General features: G+C 46.7%; 1 protein-coding gene across 5 annotated transcripts in view; it reads left to right on the forward strand.

Moving 5' to 3' along the window:
- Window positions 1-11,944, forward strand: part of HLCS (holocarboxylase synthetase) — a 230,972-nt gene extending 219,028 nt beyond the window's left edge. For all 5 annotated transcript variants that reach the window (XM_040483952.1, XM_040483950.1, XM_040483951.1 and 2 more), the window contains 3 exons: window positions 4,627-4,741; window positions 6,921-7,134; window positions 8,595-11,944. In XM_040483952.1, the coding sequence (XP_040339886.1) occupies window positions 4,627-4,741; window positions 6,921-7,134; window positions 8,595-8,766 (501 nt within the window). In that variant the 3' untranslated portion in view covers window positions 8,767-11,944. The remainder of the gene's footprint in view (window positions 1-4,626; window positions 4,742-6,920; window positions 7,135-8,594) is intronic.
- Window positions 11,945-15,168: the final 3,224 nt, after the last annotated feature.

Raw genomic sequence — 15,168 nt, forward strand, 5'->3', positions numbered from 1 at the left:
CTAAGTTAACAGGTGAGGCTACAAGGTCCAAATCAGAGCCAAGAAAAACCCCCCCACGCCCCCCCCCACTCCCCCCCGGCGGTATTTTTAACCCTAGCAACAGGTTTGTTGGTCTTAGGAAAATAAATGAAAATTTAAATTTTAAATTAGCCTGGTTAGCTTTTTCTTGGCTTTGATTTTGACCTTGTAGCCTCACCTGTTAACTTAGCGAGCATTCTTTGAGTGCCTGCCTTACGGGAAGGGCTGGGGGCAGCGGGATGTGAGGTGGGCAGCCCGCCCTCAACAGCACACCTGATGGGTGTTGTCCCTCACGCTCCTCCTTCTGTCCTGTTTCTGTAGTGACGCAGCCCAGTCTCACCTGTGTGATGTGACTTTGGTTTGGGGTTGGATGTATTCTTCCGTTATTTCATTTTCAGTTTTCACTGAGATAGAATTGACCATGTAAGTTTGAGGCACACGGTACAATGACCTGACCTACTTGTGAAGTGGTTACCACAGGAACTTAACACCCATCACCTCCTATAGTTCCTAGAAAACATTTTTTTCCCCTTGTAATAAGAACTTTTAGGATTTGCTTTCTCAGGATTTATTTATTTAAAAAAAAGTTTTTTTTACAGTTTATTTATTTTGAGAGAGAGAGAGTGCAAGTGAGGAAGGGGCAGAGAGAAGGGGGAGGGAGAGAATCCCAAGTAGGCTCCATGCTGTCAGTGCAGAGCCTGACACAGGGCTTGAACCTACAAACTGAGATCATGACCTGAGCCCAATTAGGATGCTTAACTGACTGAGATCAACTCAGGTGCCTCTCAGTATTTATTATTATTTTTTTTTTTTAATTTTTTTTTTTTCAACATTTATTTTTGGGACAGAGAGAGACAGAGCATGAATGGGGGAGGGGCAGAGAGAGAGGGAGACACAGAATCGGAAACAGGCTCCAGGCTCTGAGCCATCAGCCCAGAGCCTGACGCGGGGCTCGAACTCACAGACCGCGAGATCGTGACCTGGCTGAAGTCGGATGCTTAACCAAGACTGCGCCACCCAGGCGCCCCTCTCAGTATTTATTTTTAACAGAGTCCATTTAGCTTACACAGTACAAATCCAGGATGGTTGAAATAGGCCCCAGTTACGTAGAGTTTGCCTTTTTTTTATATAAAAATTTTAATGTTTATTTTTTGGCAGGGGGAGACAGCGTGAGCAGGGAGGGTCAGAGAGAGGGAGACACAGAATCGGAAGCAGGCTCCAGGCTCTGAGCTGTCAGCACAGAGCCCAATGTGGGGCTCGAACCCACGAACTGTGAGATCATGACCTGAGCTGAAGGCGGACACTTAACTGACTGAGCCACCCAGGCGCTCTGTACAGTTGGCCTTTCTTACATCTTTGGTCAGATGTCACCATCAGCACACAGATGGTGCCTGTCTCCCTGGACCAGAGGGAGTGTCACGGAAATGCCCATTACTCCTTCCAGAGCTTGCAATCCACTGCCTACCATCCCTCTTACTGTTTCTTCTGTTTGCGAGGTCCCCGCCATGCCAGGTGCCTGTAGTCCTCCACCCTCCCCTCCCCTCCCCTCCCCTCCCCTCCCCTCCCCTCCTGTCCCCTCCTGTCCCCTCCTGTCCCCTCCCTGTACCTGGAAGTTCTGTTTGCCCTGGGAGGCCCTGCTCCGATGCCATTCCCGGAAGCTTCTAGCTACAAACTCCCTCTTCTAACCTTTTGGTGTTTGGAAGGTCTGAGCCACTTTTATGGTTTCTCCCGTGGCTCGCTCTGGAGCAGTGTTATTTGTGCTTCTGGTTCCATCTCCTGTAAAGGAACCAGCTCTGTGGATGAAGGAGTAGTTTTATTTTGATCCCAAAGAGCCTAACATAGCACTTTGTACCCGGGAGGCCCGCGGCAGCTGTTTGAATACGTGGTTGAGATAATATAAAAATAAGCACGCGGCCTTTCTCTTCGTTGAAATAGATGCCATAGTTTCCCCACAGGAGAAGCCACGATTCTGTAAGCCGCCATTGACCAACTAGACCTGAACATGTGAAGTAAATCGGGAACCCGGGAACGGGGCCAGCACGGAAGAAAGCCGCTGCCCACCTACCGCAGGAGCCGAGTTTGGGCAGGGACCGTGTTGGGTACATGGGGGCCTGGGAAGGCGAGAGAGGACAAAGAAGGGGACCTGCGAGAGTGACCAAGGCCAAAGTCTCCAAGCTACAGATTTTCCACACCAGCGTTTCTCACCGTTGGCACTGTTGACATTTGGGCCCCACATCTCAGGTGGGAGGCCTTCCTCTGCAGGAGGTGGGACAGCGTCTCTGGCTGCTCCCTCTAGGTGCCAGTGGGATTCCCTCAAGCTGTGACAACCAGAGATGTCTCCAGCATTGCCCAGTGTCCCCTGGGGAAGGGTAGCAGAATGGCACCCTTGCTCCGGCCGCCATGGAGATCCCTGTTCTAGACACGAAGGATTATGAAGCTCCCTCCCTGTCAGTTACAGGTCCTGGTGCTCATCCCCACGTCTTCTTTATGCTTTTGTTCCTTTGTGCTTTTGCATTTCTCCTCTCTGCCTAGAGTGCCCTGCGGGGCAGAACAGAAATGTATTCCGCTGGCTGAGATGCAAAGAAGGCCTTGTTGAAGGGAGAGAAGGAAATTTCTTGGAAGCAGCAGGCTCCGTAGCACAGTATTAAGCTCCCTGGGGGCTTGGTGTCAGAAAGCCCTGGGTTTGGGGGCACCTGAGTGCCTTGGTCAGTGGAGTATCTGACTTCGGCTCAGGTCATGATCTCACGGTTCGTGAGTTCAAGCCCTGCATCGGGCCCTGTGCTGACAGCTCAGAGCCTGGAGCCTGCTTGGGATTCTGTGTGTCCCTCCCTCTCTCTCTGCCCCTACCTCAGCTGGCGCTCATGCTGTCTCTTAAAAAAGTAAATTAACATTTAAAAGGAAGGAAGGAAGGAAGGAAGGAAGGAAGGAAGGAAGGAGGGAAGGAAGGAAGGAAGAAAGGAAGGAAGGAAGGAAAAAAAGGAATGGGAGGGAAGGGAAAGGGAGGGGAGAGGGGGGGAGGGAGAAAAAGAATCCCAGCTCTGCTGCATCTGAGTGTAACTGCCAGCCACCCAGGCAGTCTCTGTCAGCTTCAGTTTCTTCCTCGTAAAACAGGGACAAAACTGGTACCCCCTGGGGGTCTGGTGTAAGTAACGTAGGGACTAGGGCTGAGAAGCGGCTCTGGGTGGTACTGGCCCTCAGGGAAGGAAGCGAAAGCACTGTGGGATCAGAGGCTATCAGCTACCCTGCAGTCTTTCCGTTTTATTTGCTGAGTGTCTTTCTTTCAGCCTCATATATCCCGATTTCCTTCTTCTCCCCACACGTGGCACAACTTGGCTGCCACCCCCGGCCCAGGAGTCCTGGCAGCTCCAGCACCCACTGGGTCTCACCCGGTCTCTGTGCCCACTTAAGAGTCCCGGCAGGAGGTGGGGGTCTGGGTGGCCCAGCTCAAGGCAGTGACCAGCACCGTTCCACTGCGATCGGGGCTCAGGCAGGGTCGCCCAGGGTTGCTTCAGGGTAGAGACGCAGTGAGCCACAGAACAAATCGTTTCTGTTAACTGCTGACTGTCGGCAGTGTTTTGAGATCCTTCCGTAATAATTCAGTGAACCGTGTTCCTACCGTGCATCTCTGTAGCATTCTCCTTGAAACATTTCTACCCACCTTTTATGATATTGGTTAACTTAGGGCATCTTTTCTCTCTCGGGCATGAGCTCCTTAAGGGAAGAGAACCCAGAAGTATTATTCTCTCCCTGCCCCCAACCCAGCACACAGTAGGTGCTCACTGCTGGTGGATTTTGGTTTCCTGGTGCATGTAAGTTACGTTTGCACTATACTGTGGTCTAAAAAAGCAATGGACACACCTTAACTAAAAAATATTTTATTGAGAGAGTGCCTGGGTCTCAGTCACTTAAGAGTCCAGCTCTTGGTTTTGGCTCAGGTCATGAGCTCACGGTTTGTGAGTTTGAGCCCCGCATCAGGCCCTGCACTGACAGCCCAGTGTCTGCTTGGGATTCTCCCTCTGCCCCTCCCCTGCTCATGCTCTCTCTCTCTCTCTCTCTCTCTCCCCCCCTGTCTCTCAAAATAAATGAAAAACTTAAAAATATATATTTTATTGCTAAAAAATGCTAACCATCATCTGAGCTTTCAGTGAGTTGTGATCACTGATCACAGATCACCATGATAACCAAATAATGAAAAAGTTCGAAATGTTGTGAGAATTCCCAAATTGTGACACAGAGACGCGAAGCGGGCAAGGGCTGTTGGGAAACGGCGGCACCGATCGATGAGCTTGCACCTCTCAGGGCTGCCGCCAGCCTTCAGTGTGTAAAACACACAGTGTCTGTGAAGCACGATGAAGACGTATGCCTGTACTGAGATAATGAACAGTGCTGGGGTGCGGGGAAAATGCCAGAATTTATGCCAGATGTGTTCTTTAGGTCTCTCCCAGCCCCAAGGTGGTCCTTTCACACTGGATTGTCTCGAAGATTAGCTATCAGAACCAGAAGAGAGGTTGAGATCCCATGTTCCGTTAGATTCGAGAACATCCTGCCTATCTTCCTTTTCCCTTTGTGTCCTGTGCTTGCTTGATTAACGCACAGATTTTCCTTTAGGATATCAACTTACGAGTGAAGTGGCCCAACGATATTTATTATAGTGACTTCATGAAGCTTGGTGGAGTTCTGGTTAACTCAACGCTTTTGGGAGAAACATTTTATATACTTATTGGTAAGCTCTTAAAGCCCTTTCCTCCACATTTTTAGATTAATAAAAGCAAAAATAAAAATGGTTTATACATGGCTACATTGGGGGGAGTGGATTATCATATGGGATTACTTTTTCTCTGAGTCCTAAGTTACAGAACACAATATGTATGCAAAACAGGCCAGATTGGTTGAAAGCCCTTCAAGGGGTTTAGCGTTCCTGTCTATGGCCATGGAAACCACCAAATTGGTATCACATCAAACAGGTTTTTTATTACACCTCTCCACGTGCCCGCTTCTTGTTGAATTAGAAATGATGAAAACAAACATTTGACATGCCATTTTGTAATAAGAAAAAGTTAATTTCAAGGATGGGTCTCCTGGTGGTCTGGCATTCTTAATGGGACCTTCCCAGGCCATGAAAAAGTTGCGTTCTTTTGGACCTTCGGAAGAAGCTCCAGGCTGGTCAAGGTGGGGCGAAGAATCCCGCTTCCCCGCAGCGCACCCGCATCAGGCGAGGAGGTGGGTTCAGAAACAGTTTCAGAAATTCTTAGGTTCCTGTTCCTCCGAGCATCAGCTTCTCCCTAATGTCCAGGAGAACTCAACATTCAAAAATTAGTACCGGACACAAAACACGTGACGACGTGTCAGAACTGCCAGCCAAAAGATGCAAAGCTTCTGTTTCCGGCACTGCTACCAAACTGTTTCCTATCGTCCAAGCTCTGCTTCCCATTTTTAAATGTGTTAATGAGGCTGGATGTAGATGTTCTGAAGTAGGGCCCGTAGGTATCAATGGGGCCCCGGGGATGGCCTCAGGGAGCTAAGGAAGTCTGCCATTGGGGGCGGGGGAGGAAAGGGAACATGTTCCTCTGGGGAGAATTCATAGCTTTTGTTAAATTCCTAAGGCCATGGGAGGTGATGGGGGGAGGGGGGGCATCTTTGAGGAGAGATTCAGAGCCGCCGACAAGGGCACTCTCTGGTCCTTAGAAAGGCGGAGCCGAAGTTGGCACTAGTCAGTGTTGCTATTTCCCCCAGGACTTGGAATTTTCTGAATATAACGGAGATTTTCAGGACCGTGTACACATACGCTAATGCCTCACCCTCCATGCCGTGTGTGTTGTTGAATGAATGAACAAATGAAAACCTGCTGATTCTGTCCCTGTTGCTGTAGTTATGTGTTTTTTGTTTCCAGATGTAATTTATATTGCTTTGTATTTTAATAGCCAGTATATTAAAAAAAAAAAAAATCTGAGGCCAATCAGTCTTTCCCTTCACGCTGAAAATGGCTCCAAACATTTACCAAAGAATACTGCTATTGTAAATGTCACCATTCTATCTGAGGCGAGTACTTGGGGAATTTTTTCTCAGAGGCACTGAAAACAAGATAGTCTCACTGCTTCATTCTTGCCGTATTTCATTTCTTATTGAAGACCTCTTTGAGGTTGATTCAGGGCCCTGTTGAAAACTGAGGTTTGACTTCTCTGAAGACTTCCAACTCTCCCGGAGAGGATGGTGATATTAAGTAACAGCAGAGACAAGCCTGTTCAAACCCCACTGCTGGTAACTCGCTCTCCCGAAGCTGTGGTTTAGGAGCCTGTAAAAGAGCCACTGAACATGGGTTGGCCCCTTGCCAACAGCGTAACCCTAGCACCAGAGACTTCCAAGGGTAAAGTATTAAAAGATGTGTTCTAGGTTTATGCCATGACCAAGGTTTGAAATCTCTGAATCCAGAGTTTACTCCTTAAGACCTGAATAAAATTCTTTATTTTCAGACATGCGTTCTGTTACTCAAGTCGGAAAAGAAACAAGAAATTTTACTGTATATTGGGCTCAGGGCAGACCTACGATTCTTGGCTCGACCCCGTGAAGGATCGTTTCAGAGGCCAGTCTAAGGAGCTCGGTCCCGTTCATAGCTTCTGTTTAATCGAATCGAATCTGCCTTTCTCACCCCAACCGGTCTGCAGTAAGGTTGGGGTGATCCCAGCTTGAACAAGGATAATAAAGGAAGGATGAAAAAAGGAAACCGGTCCCAAAGAGATAAGTCATTCTTTAAGTGGCCAGAGATCATAAATTTGAAATGAGGACAAGGAAGCAGGGGGCAGGGGATCCAGGCTGTAACTTCTTCCAGGTGGTTGAGAGGAATGTGTGATCCTCCCAGTACGTTGAAGCTGCTCGCGTTTTTCAACCGTTTGCTTTTGTTGCAGGCTGTGGATTTAACGTGAGTAACAGTAACCCCACCGTATGCATCAATGATCTCGTCACAGAATACAATAAGCAACACAGGGCAGAGCTGAAGCCCTTCAGGACCGATGATCTCATCGCCAGAACTGTGACCGTGCTGGAGAAACTGATCGACACGTTTCAGGACAAAGGGCCCAATGGCATTCTTCCCCTTTATTATAAGTATTGGGTACACAGGTCAGTGCTGGCCCGTCTTCACTCTTTTAAAATGTCTTCATTCAATTAGTAGTTCACTATCTTAAAACAAGAAACTGAGCACAGGTCTAGATAACTATTTTCTCCCTTTCTGATGGAGAAAAAACTGGCGGACACTATTTTGAGCAAGTTACCATCAGCAATGCCAGGACGAACTGGCATCCCGGGTCTGCTGCTGATGGGATGCAGCGAGAAGGACACAGCATCACCGGAGAGTTTTCCTGCATGTTTATTTAAATCGTAGAACACTCTAGATATCAACAGTTTTCAAAGCAAGATCCCCCAGGGTCAATAGCATCCTCACCTGGGAACTTGTTAGAAATGCAGGTTATTCTCAAGTTCCACCCTGGGCCTCCTAAATCAGAAACTCTGAGGCTGGCCGAACACTCGAGCACAATTCATGTTTCAACAAATGCTCCAGGGGATCCACACGCACCCAAAGCCTGAGAGGCACTGGTACCTATCAGCAGGCCTCTATGCTTCAAAAATGTTAATGTCCTCTAACACAAAAAAATAAGAAGAAGGTGGGAGATTTGTTTGACATTAAAGAGGACTAAAGAGGCATGACAATAAATGCAAGATGTGATTCATAATTAGATCCTGGATGGGAGGAAATAGCCACAAAAAATATTAATGAGACAATGGGGAAATTTAAACATGAACTATATTTTAGATGTTATTATACCAAGATTAGACTTCTTGAGGGTGATAATGGTATTTTGGTTTTGTGGGAGATTGTTCTTAGGAGGTACATGCTGAAGTATTTAAGTGTAAAGTGTCATGATGCCTGCAACTTATTTTTAAACGTCCGCAAAAAAGCATGTGTGTGCACGAAGAGAGAAAGCAAATATGGAAAATGTTATCAGTTGGTGTGAATATAAGCGAAGAGGGAATCTGAGGTTCATTGTACTATTTTTTCAACTTTTCTGCAGGTTTAGACTTCTTCCAAATAAAGATGAGTGGCGGGGGGAGGGGAGGGATCCTCTATTTTAAAAACTATTTACAAGGATGTAACTCACCGCAGGTACATTTGGAAAAGATTAAAAGTAGCATTAGAGCGAGTTTAACTCGCAGGCGATGCCACCCAGCTTTGTTTTATAAAATTAGCTTCCCAGCTCAGTTTCTTTGGCCCCAATCTAAGCCAAGAAAACCTAGAGCTGCACAGTGGCTCTTAGAAGTGCTAGGGGGTGAGGAAGTAGGTACACATCATCCTCCGGATGAGCAGAATGAGGAGAAAGTCCGAACTCTGTTGGAATTGCCATCAACCTGATTATGCTAGTAGTTTATGAAAACAGTTCATGAGGGACCAGTGAGAGCCCGAGCATCCTACCCCACCCCCCCGCCCTCCCGAACCCTTTACACAATGGGTAAGTACTTAACCACCTGTCTTGTAGATACTGCGTGACATTTCCCAGTGACTGTCTGCTCTTCTTCATGTACAGTGGCCAGCGGGTCCGCCTGGGAGGCCTCGAGGGCCCGGAGGTGTGGATAGTCGGCCTAGATGACTCTGGGTTCCTTCAGGTTCAGCAGGAGGACGGTGAGATCGTGACGGTGCATCCAGACGGCAACTCCTTCGACATGCTAAGAAACCTCATCATCCCCAAACAGCAGTAGCCCGAGCCTGGGGTCACTGTCCTGGCCGCTGGGCAGTGGGAGGGCGGGCGGAGCCACTGCATCGAACATTCCGGTTCAATTTCTGCTGCCTTTCCTAGCCCGAGGAGCTGGAAAACGGATTTAGAGTTGTAGGCGGATTTTTTTTTTTCTCCCTCCAATTAACCTCCTTAATTCCTTAATTTTGTTCTGTCTGTTGCCATTTGACTTGGTGTCAGAAGATGTTCTGGGGGGTAGCAGAAGATCTAGTTCAGATAAAGCACTACCACAGGTGTGAAATCTTTCTCCCCTCTTGGGCTTGGATGTGTGTTTATTGGCCCAGAAGAAAAACACAAAAAACACAAGTTTTTATTTGGAAACAGCAATGGAATAATTCAGATGTTTCCCCAGTAGCAGAGACCTTCACTCCCAGACTGTTAAAAAATAAATCAAAAAAAAGCTTCCAGGCCCAGACCAGCAATGAGGTAGAGGGTTGGTAACACTGTTTATGAGCATCCAGGGAGGTGTTTTGCTAGAGGAACACTGGCAGTTCGTTGTTTTATTTATTTTTTGTCCATAAGGAAAGAGAAGGTAGATTTCTGAGGGTTACTCTGGACCCACTGGTTTGTGGTCCAGTCACAGTGCCTAAGTGGCCGCAGAGATGGGTGTCGCTGGCTGCTGCAGTGACCTTGGAGAGGAAATCAGTTACTTGCTTGGACATTAATGTATGAGCCCTCTTTTCATAAATTTGAATTTACTGCATATCCTGAAGTGATGGGATCAAGTTCAAGAGCCTTAAAGTGTTGATTAGGCCTCGTGTTGAATGTGGGGTGGATGATGGGGCCCTAACAGCTGGAGACGAAGACGCATTCATACCACACACGAGGGAGGCTTTGGGGCTTTTAAGCCAGTTGTAGGTTCACTTTGAAATGTGGTGGATTCCTGAAAGACGGTTTGGTGCACAGAGAACAGAAGTACATGGCGTTTTATTTGGAAGCCGTAGTTTTTACCCCTCTTCCTAAATTGCTAAGGAAGGAAATACAACTGATACTGAGCGCCCATCCTCTAAGAGGGAGGGAGGGAGGGTGTGTGTGTGTGTGTGTGTGTGCGCGCGCGCGTGTGTGAGAAGCTTTAAAAGAAGATGTTCAAGATCTGATGCCCTAAAAGTCTCCATGGAAGAACAAAAGAAAGGAAACCTTTTGATATACATTTGTGATTTCCAGATGTACTCCATGCTCTTTCCATGTAACTCCTATCTCTGTTGAACTTGTGAATCACACGCATTACTTTCCAGCCTTAAAAGGCCAGTTTTTGTCCACTTTTCTCTCTTCCTGCCAGTCCCAACTGAAATTAGTGGAAGGAAAACTTGATGGAGCTCTCAGCATTGAACAGAATCCCTTTATTATACACTAGCACTATCTTTATCCAGCTTTACTTAGGCTAATTCCAAAAACTTGCGGTTTTCGGTATAAAATGTGTCCACCTTTAGCCAGGCACAGCCAGCACCATAGGAAGGGGGAAAAAATAGCATGTTTAGTTAAGTACAATAACCCAATATGTGTTTTTGGAACTGTAACTTTTAAAAGAACTTCAGAAGTAATTTTTGCAAATAAGGCTTCAATTAGAATTTTGTCAAAAAAAAAAAAAATGCTTCTCTCCTAAGTGTCTAAGTCTTCTTTTGGAATTAGTGACAAGTTTAAATAAAAGTCCACACCACCCCAAAATCACCAGATGAACTCACCCTTGAGAGGGCATCTGCAAAATATCATCAAGAGGAAAGATCTCCCCGCTGATGCTGCGAGTTTCATTTCTCAAACTTTGTAATATAAGGCAAGTCCTCTCTCAGAGCTGCCATTGTTACTGTTTGAATTTCTTTGGGGGGTTCTTTAATGAAAAACATGCTACGTTTTGTTTTTAGCTGAAGTCCTATTCTAGATAGTTCTGCTTTGGGGGGAAAAATGTTATCATTTCATTTCCTTTCTGTAAATTAAAACTAATGAAGTGTGGCCATGTCAGCGCAGATGGAGATGTTCCGGGCATAGACCACTTTGCCTCTGTGCTTTTAAGACTGTTCTTTCTCGTGTCGTCACCCAGTCGCCTTGAGGGACACGAAGTAGACTTGAAGCAGATGCTACGTTTTCCGTAAACCCGATTTTGCCTCAGATGAACCAAAGACTTTTGAAATTCTGCTTCATATAGAAGAGCTGAATAAAAGCATTTTACTTGTAGCTATTAGCGTTAGGGAAATTATTTACTTGCTACGTGACACTCATGGGTTTGAGGTCGTTTTGTGCACGACGATCTCTGATCTCAAGGAGCTTTAAAGTCTTAACGGAAACTTTGCATTTTCTTCATAATCTTGAAAACATGGTAACTGAACTCAGGATTGGCGTGGGCTTTCCGGGCATTTGATTGGCCCCCGCGTGTGGAGGCTGCGCATTGATTGGCCCCCGCGTGTGGAGGCTGCACATTGATTGGCCCCGCGTGTAGAGGCTGCTCATTGATTGGCCCCCGCGTGTAGAGGCTGCGCATTGAGCATGTTACCTGGTTTTGTAAAAGACCAGACCGCCTCTCTTCCGGGCTGGTGGCAGATTTCCGAGGAAGCCGTGGAAAAGCACCCCCGAATGTGCACAAGGAAGTTTTCCCTAGGACTCGTGGCCCCCGCCGAAGCAGCACCCCTTGATGCTGGGCCTCCTGGCAGCATTCAGGGGGTGTGGGCAAAAAGTCCAAGGATTCGTGTCTGGTCTCAAACACTCTGTGGGGGTCGCTACCGCAGACTTTGCCCGATGTGGGAATGAGTGGGCCGATGAGGGGTGTGTGATGGGTGGGTGCACAGGCCCAGGTGAGGGTAGTATGCAGCCTCCAGTCCCCGAGTCCCCCACGTACACCCACGGGGCTGGCCTCTGTGGTTCCCCCTGCCCTTGACCTGGGAAGCGGGAGAAAAGCCAGCCTCACCCAGCAGTTTCAGGATGTAGCAGGGAGACATTTTCAGCTTGCATTCTGGAAGCTCTGTTTGCTCCTAACGGGCAGAAAATGGAGAATCCTTATTCCTGCATAATTACTATGCACATCAAAAATGTTTAAAAGCGTACACCTTCCCATTTTTACCTTTTCAAAGAATCATCTCTGAAAAGTAATTACTTTAAACCAATGCCTATAAAAATCGAGTCTTACCAAAATAAACTTTCAGGTTTTCTGTACAGTTTGGGCTCATTGTTATTTTTACCACAAGTTTCATTTTTAAAAACAGGCAACTACTCTTGGTTACCAGCATTTTTATTCATATTTAAACATTTTTACAAAATAAATAGTTTTACATGGTAAGGAGTACGTATGTATTTCTAAGTTATTAAGAAGCTGGGTGCTTTTTGTTGTTTTTGATTTATTTTTGACAAATGTGTCATACAAAAGAGAAATATTACTCCAAAGAATGAAACCCAAAGTAAAACAAAAACAAAACAAAACAAAAACCTTTTAGCTCAGGTGAGAAAGAAATTTAATATAAATTTTTAAACTGAAAAACAAATTAAATGTGACAACAAATTTAACAGAAGAACAAATTTTGTTCTTGGAGAATTGTTCTTTTGTAAGAACTGCTTGACTTTTGTTTTGGGGCTTTTCCCCAAGATTTCAACTTTACATGTCATACTTAAGTTTAGGAACAGCTTGAATAAATGCATCTTCGATAGCCCAAGAGTTGCGATGCACTACGATTTTAAACGACTGTAATTTTCTGGCATTTGTTTGAAAACCTTTTTATGTCATTTTATCGCAGCAGCCCCCACAGTCTACCTTAACTGTCTTACAGTTACAATAAATTACAACTTCGGGTAGACTTTGTCCGGGATTCATTGACCGTGTAAACCTCTCCCACCCTTAGGGTCCAAGGGGAAAGGCTTGGTTGGCCCTAGGACTGTTTAAAAAGGACAAAGGGGTGGGGGGCCAGGGAGTGGAAAATACCGCTCTTGCAGATCTCCTGAAGCAGCCCCGGTCCCTTCTCTACAAAGGTATGAATGGAATGGCTTTTCTAGAAAGGGCTTCCATGAACATAAAGGAATTCCTTTCCCCGGGAGGCCCCTTGGAGGGCCCAGCCAGTCTTCAACTGGGTTTCTTTCTCAAATCCGTGTGATCTGGCATTTTTCGTCAACGTGTTAGGAACCCACTACAATTTTTGTTTTCTTTTTTTTTTTTGTGAAAGAGAGTCGTATTTATTAAAATGCTTCCTCTTCCCCTGCCGGAGCCTCATCGAAGTCAAGAAACGATACCCCCAGCTTAAATGTGCAGACTCTTAAAGATGGGCTAACAATATTAGGTTGCCATAGTAACTCCCGTTCTCTTTAAACTGAGCTGCTGGCCGCCTGAAAGCCGGCTTGCGTAGGAATCTTCCTTCACGTTCTAGGCTATGAAAACCGTGATGTTTGTGTAGACAAGGGCGTTCTCCCTAGTACCCATTTTATTTTTCAAGCACACACGCACTCATTGTTAAGCCTGTTTACGTTATCATTTGTGCATCTATAACGGTCTTATCTTTTTCACCGCAACCTTTGATCTTAAGCTGCTCGAAAGCCTTCATGATCTGTATTTACTCATAAACACGGCCCCCGATGGTTCGCAACAAGTTAGACACAAATGCATTTTGCGGTACTTTATTGAGAAACGTCGGGTGATCGCTCCCGCTCCTCAAAACCGCTCCTTCCAGGAATCATGGTTTAATTAGGACGGTTGTGAGCATAAAAAAAATAATTACCCCGTGGCTTATTTTCTGTATGCACAAAGACCTGCTGATGAGGTATAGCTAAGCGCAGGGCAGGGGTGCAGGCGTTCGCTTCTTTTGACTCATTCCCTTTGCCACACCACACGTGTTCCAAAATTTGCAAATTTCACCCCCCCTCCCCCACCACGAGGCAACTGACACCCTGCTCAGAAAGGAGGCGGACCCTCACTCAGTGTGACAACCAGGTCGGCAGACGATCATTTCACGTTTTGAGAACAGTTGGTTACAGGTGCCCTTTGATTCTAGAACGATGCCTTAAAGACTTCTGTGAAACATCTTTCCGCTCAGGCGCAGAGTTTCCTAGAAGAAAACCGTTTCTGACACAGCGAAATGATGGAGTGTTTATCGGGTGAAGCAAATTAGAAGACGGTGGTTCAATGCATCGAACCACTTCAGAGCCATGGTAGGATTTTTAAATGGTGAAGTCTTGAAGCAGAAACATAAAAGACAAAAATGAATGTAAGTTTATTTTTAAAAACACTGCTGGTGCTTTATAAAAGGATTTCTGTTTACCTCCTACATACAGGACATGTTCATGGAGTTTTCTTGCTATGCAGAAAAGGCAGGAAATGCTAAAGAAAATGTATGCACCATTTTTATCAGATCCCTTTAGCGACTTTTCTTCCACAAGGCGCAGTCCATTGACAATTTTCCATATTGCACATGCAATTTAACTAACTTTATTAGCACTACTTGTAGCAAACACGAGCCTAGGGAAATACAGGTCTGGGTGGACCAGAGGGATTTCGCCTTGTAATCAAACCTGACAGGGGTAGCCAGTCGCCTTGGGCACCTAAATCATCCACATGTCATTCTCAGAAAATATCTGGCTATATATAATTTTTTGCATTAAATGCCTATTCAATATACTCTGAAGGTGCTATTCTCGGTATCAAGAGTTCACAGAGGTTAGGAGGAAGTAAAAGCACACCCATGCTCATTCACTCCCTTGGTCTTGGCTTGCTGATTTTTGTACCGAAAAAAAAAAAAGGCTTAAATTAAAACAACTTTTCATGAGGCTCATGAATGACTTTTAAAGACATGAGAGTTGTCGATTCCTGGGGCTTAAATCATCACATCCTGCCTTAAGAATCTAAGAGCGCTCTGAATTCTGGAGCCTCCTCCTCCGGGTGGGCCACCGCCTGGCGTATCTGACTGGATTGGGTCGGGCTTTCGTCTTTACGGCGGAGGCTCCCCCGGAGCGGAAGCTCCTTCAGTCCCCAGTGGGATTGCTGCTGCGCATCGGGGACGAGGCGAGGCGCGCGGGCCTGGTGGCGAGGCGAGGAAACCAAGTCCGCCCCCGGAGACGGGGCAGGTGGAGGTCGCGCGGGGGACGCGGGGGACGCTCAGCTCTGCCCCCTTCGGGATCGGGCTCTTGGAGAACAAAGGTCTGGCGGGCCTTTCTCCCCCGCCGCGGGCGCGCCGCAGTCCTCTGCACCGGCGTTTGCGGGATCTGCGTAAAAATCTAGAAGCCGGCCGCGGAGTTCTATTAAAATAGTCGTCTCTGTATAAATTAATTTAAACCGTGCATATACAGCCCGCCCCTCGTAACTCGGCTGCACTCTGGACAACAGGAGCCCGGGGCCCGGCCTATGGCTTCTCCCTGCGGGCAGCCCTGCGCGAGGTCACCTGCCGTTGGTGATGATGACCGA

This window comes from Herpailurus yagouaroundi, unplaced genomic scaffold, assembly GCF_014898765.1.
Source record: "Herpailurus yagouaroundi ecotype Mexico unplaced genomic scaffold, PumYag 162, whole genome shotgun sequence".
Lineage (NCBI taxonomy): Eukaryota > Metazoa > Chordata > Mammalia > Carnivora > Felidae > Herpailurus > Herpailurus yagouaroundi.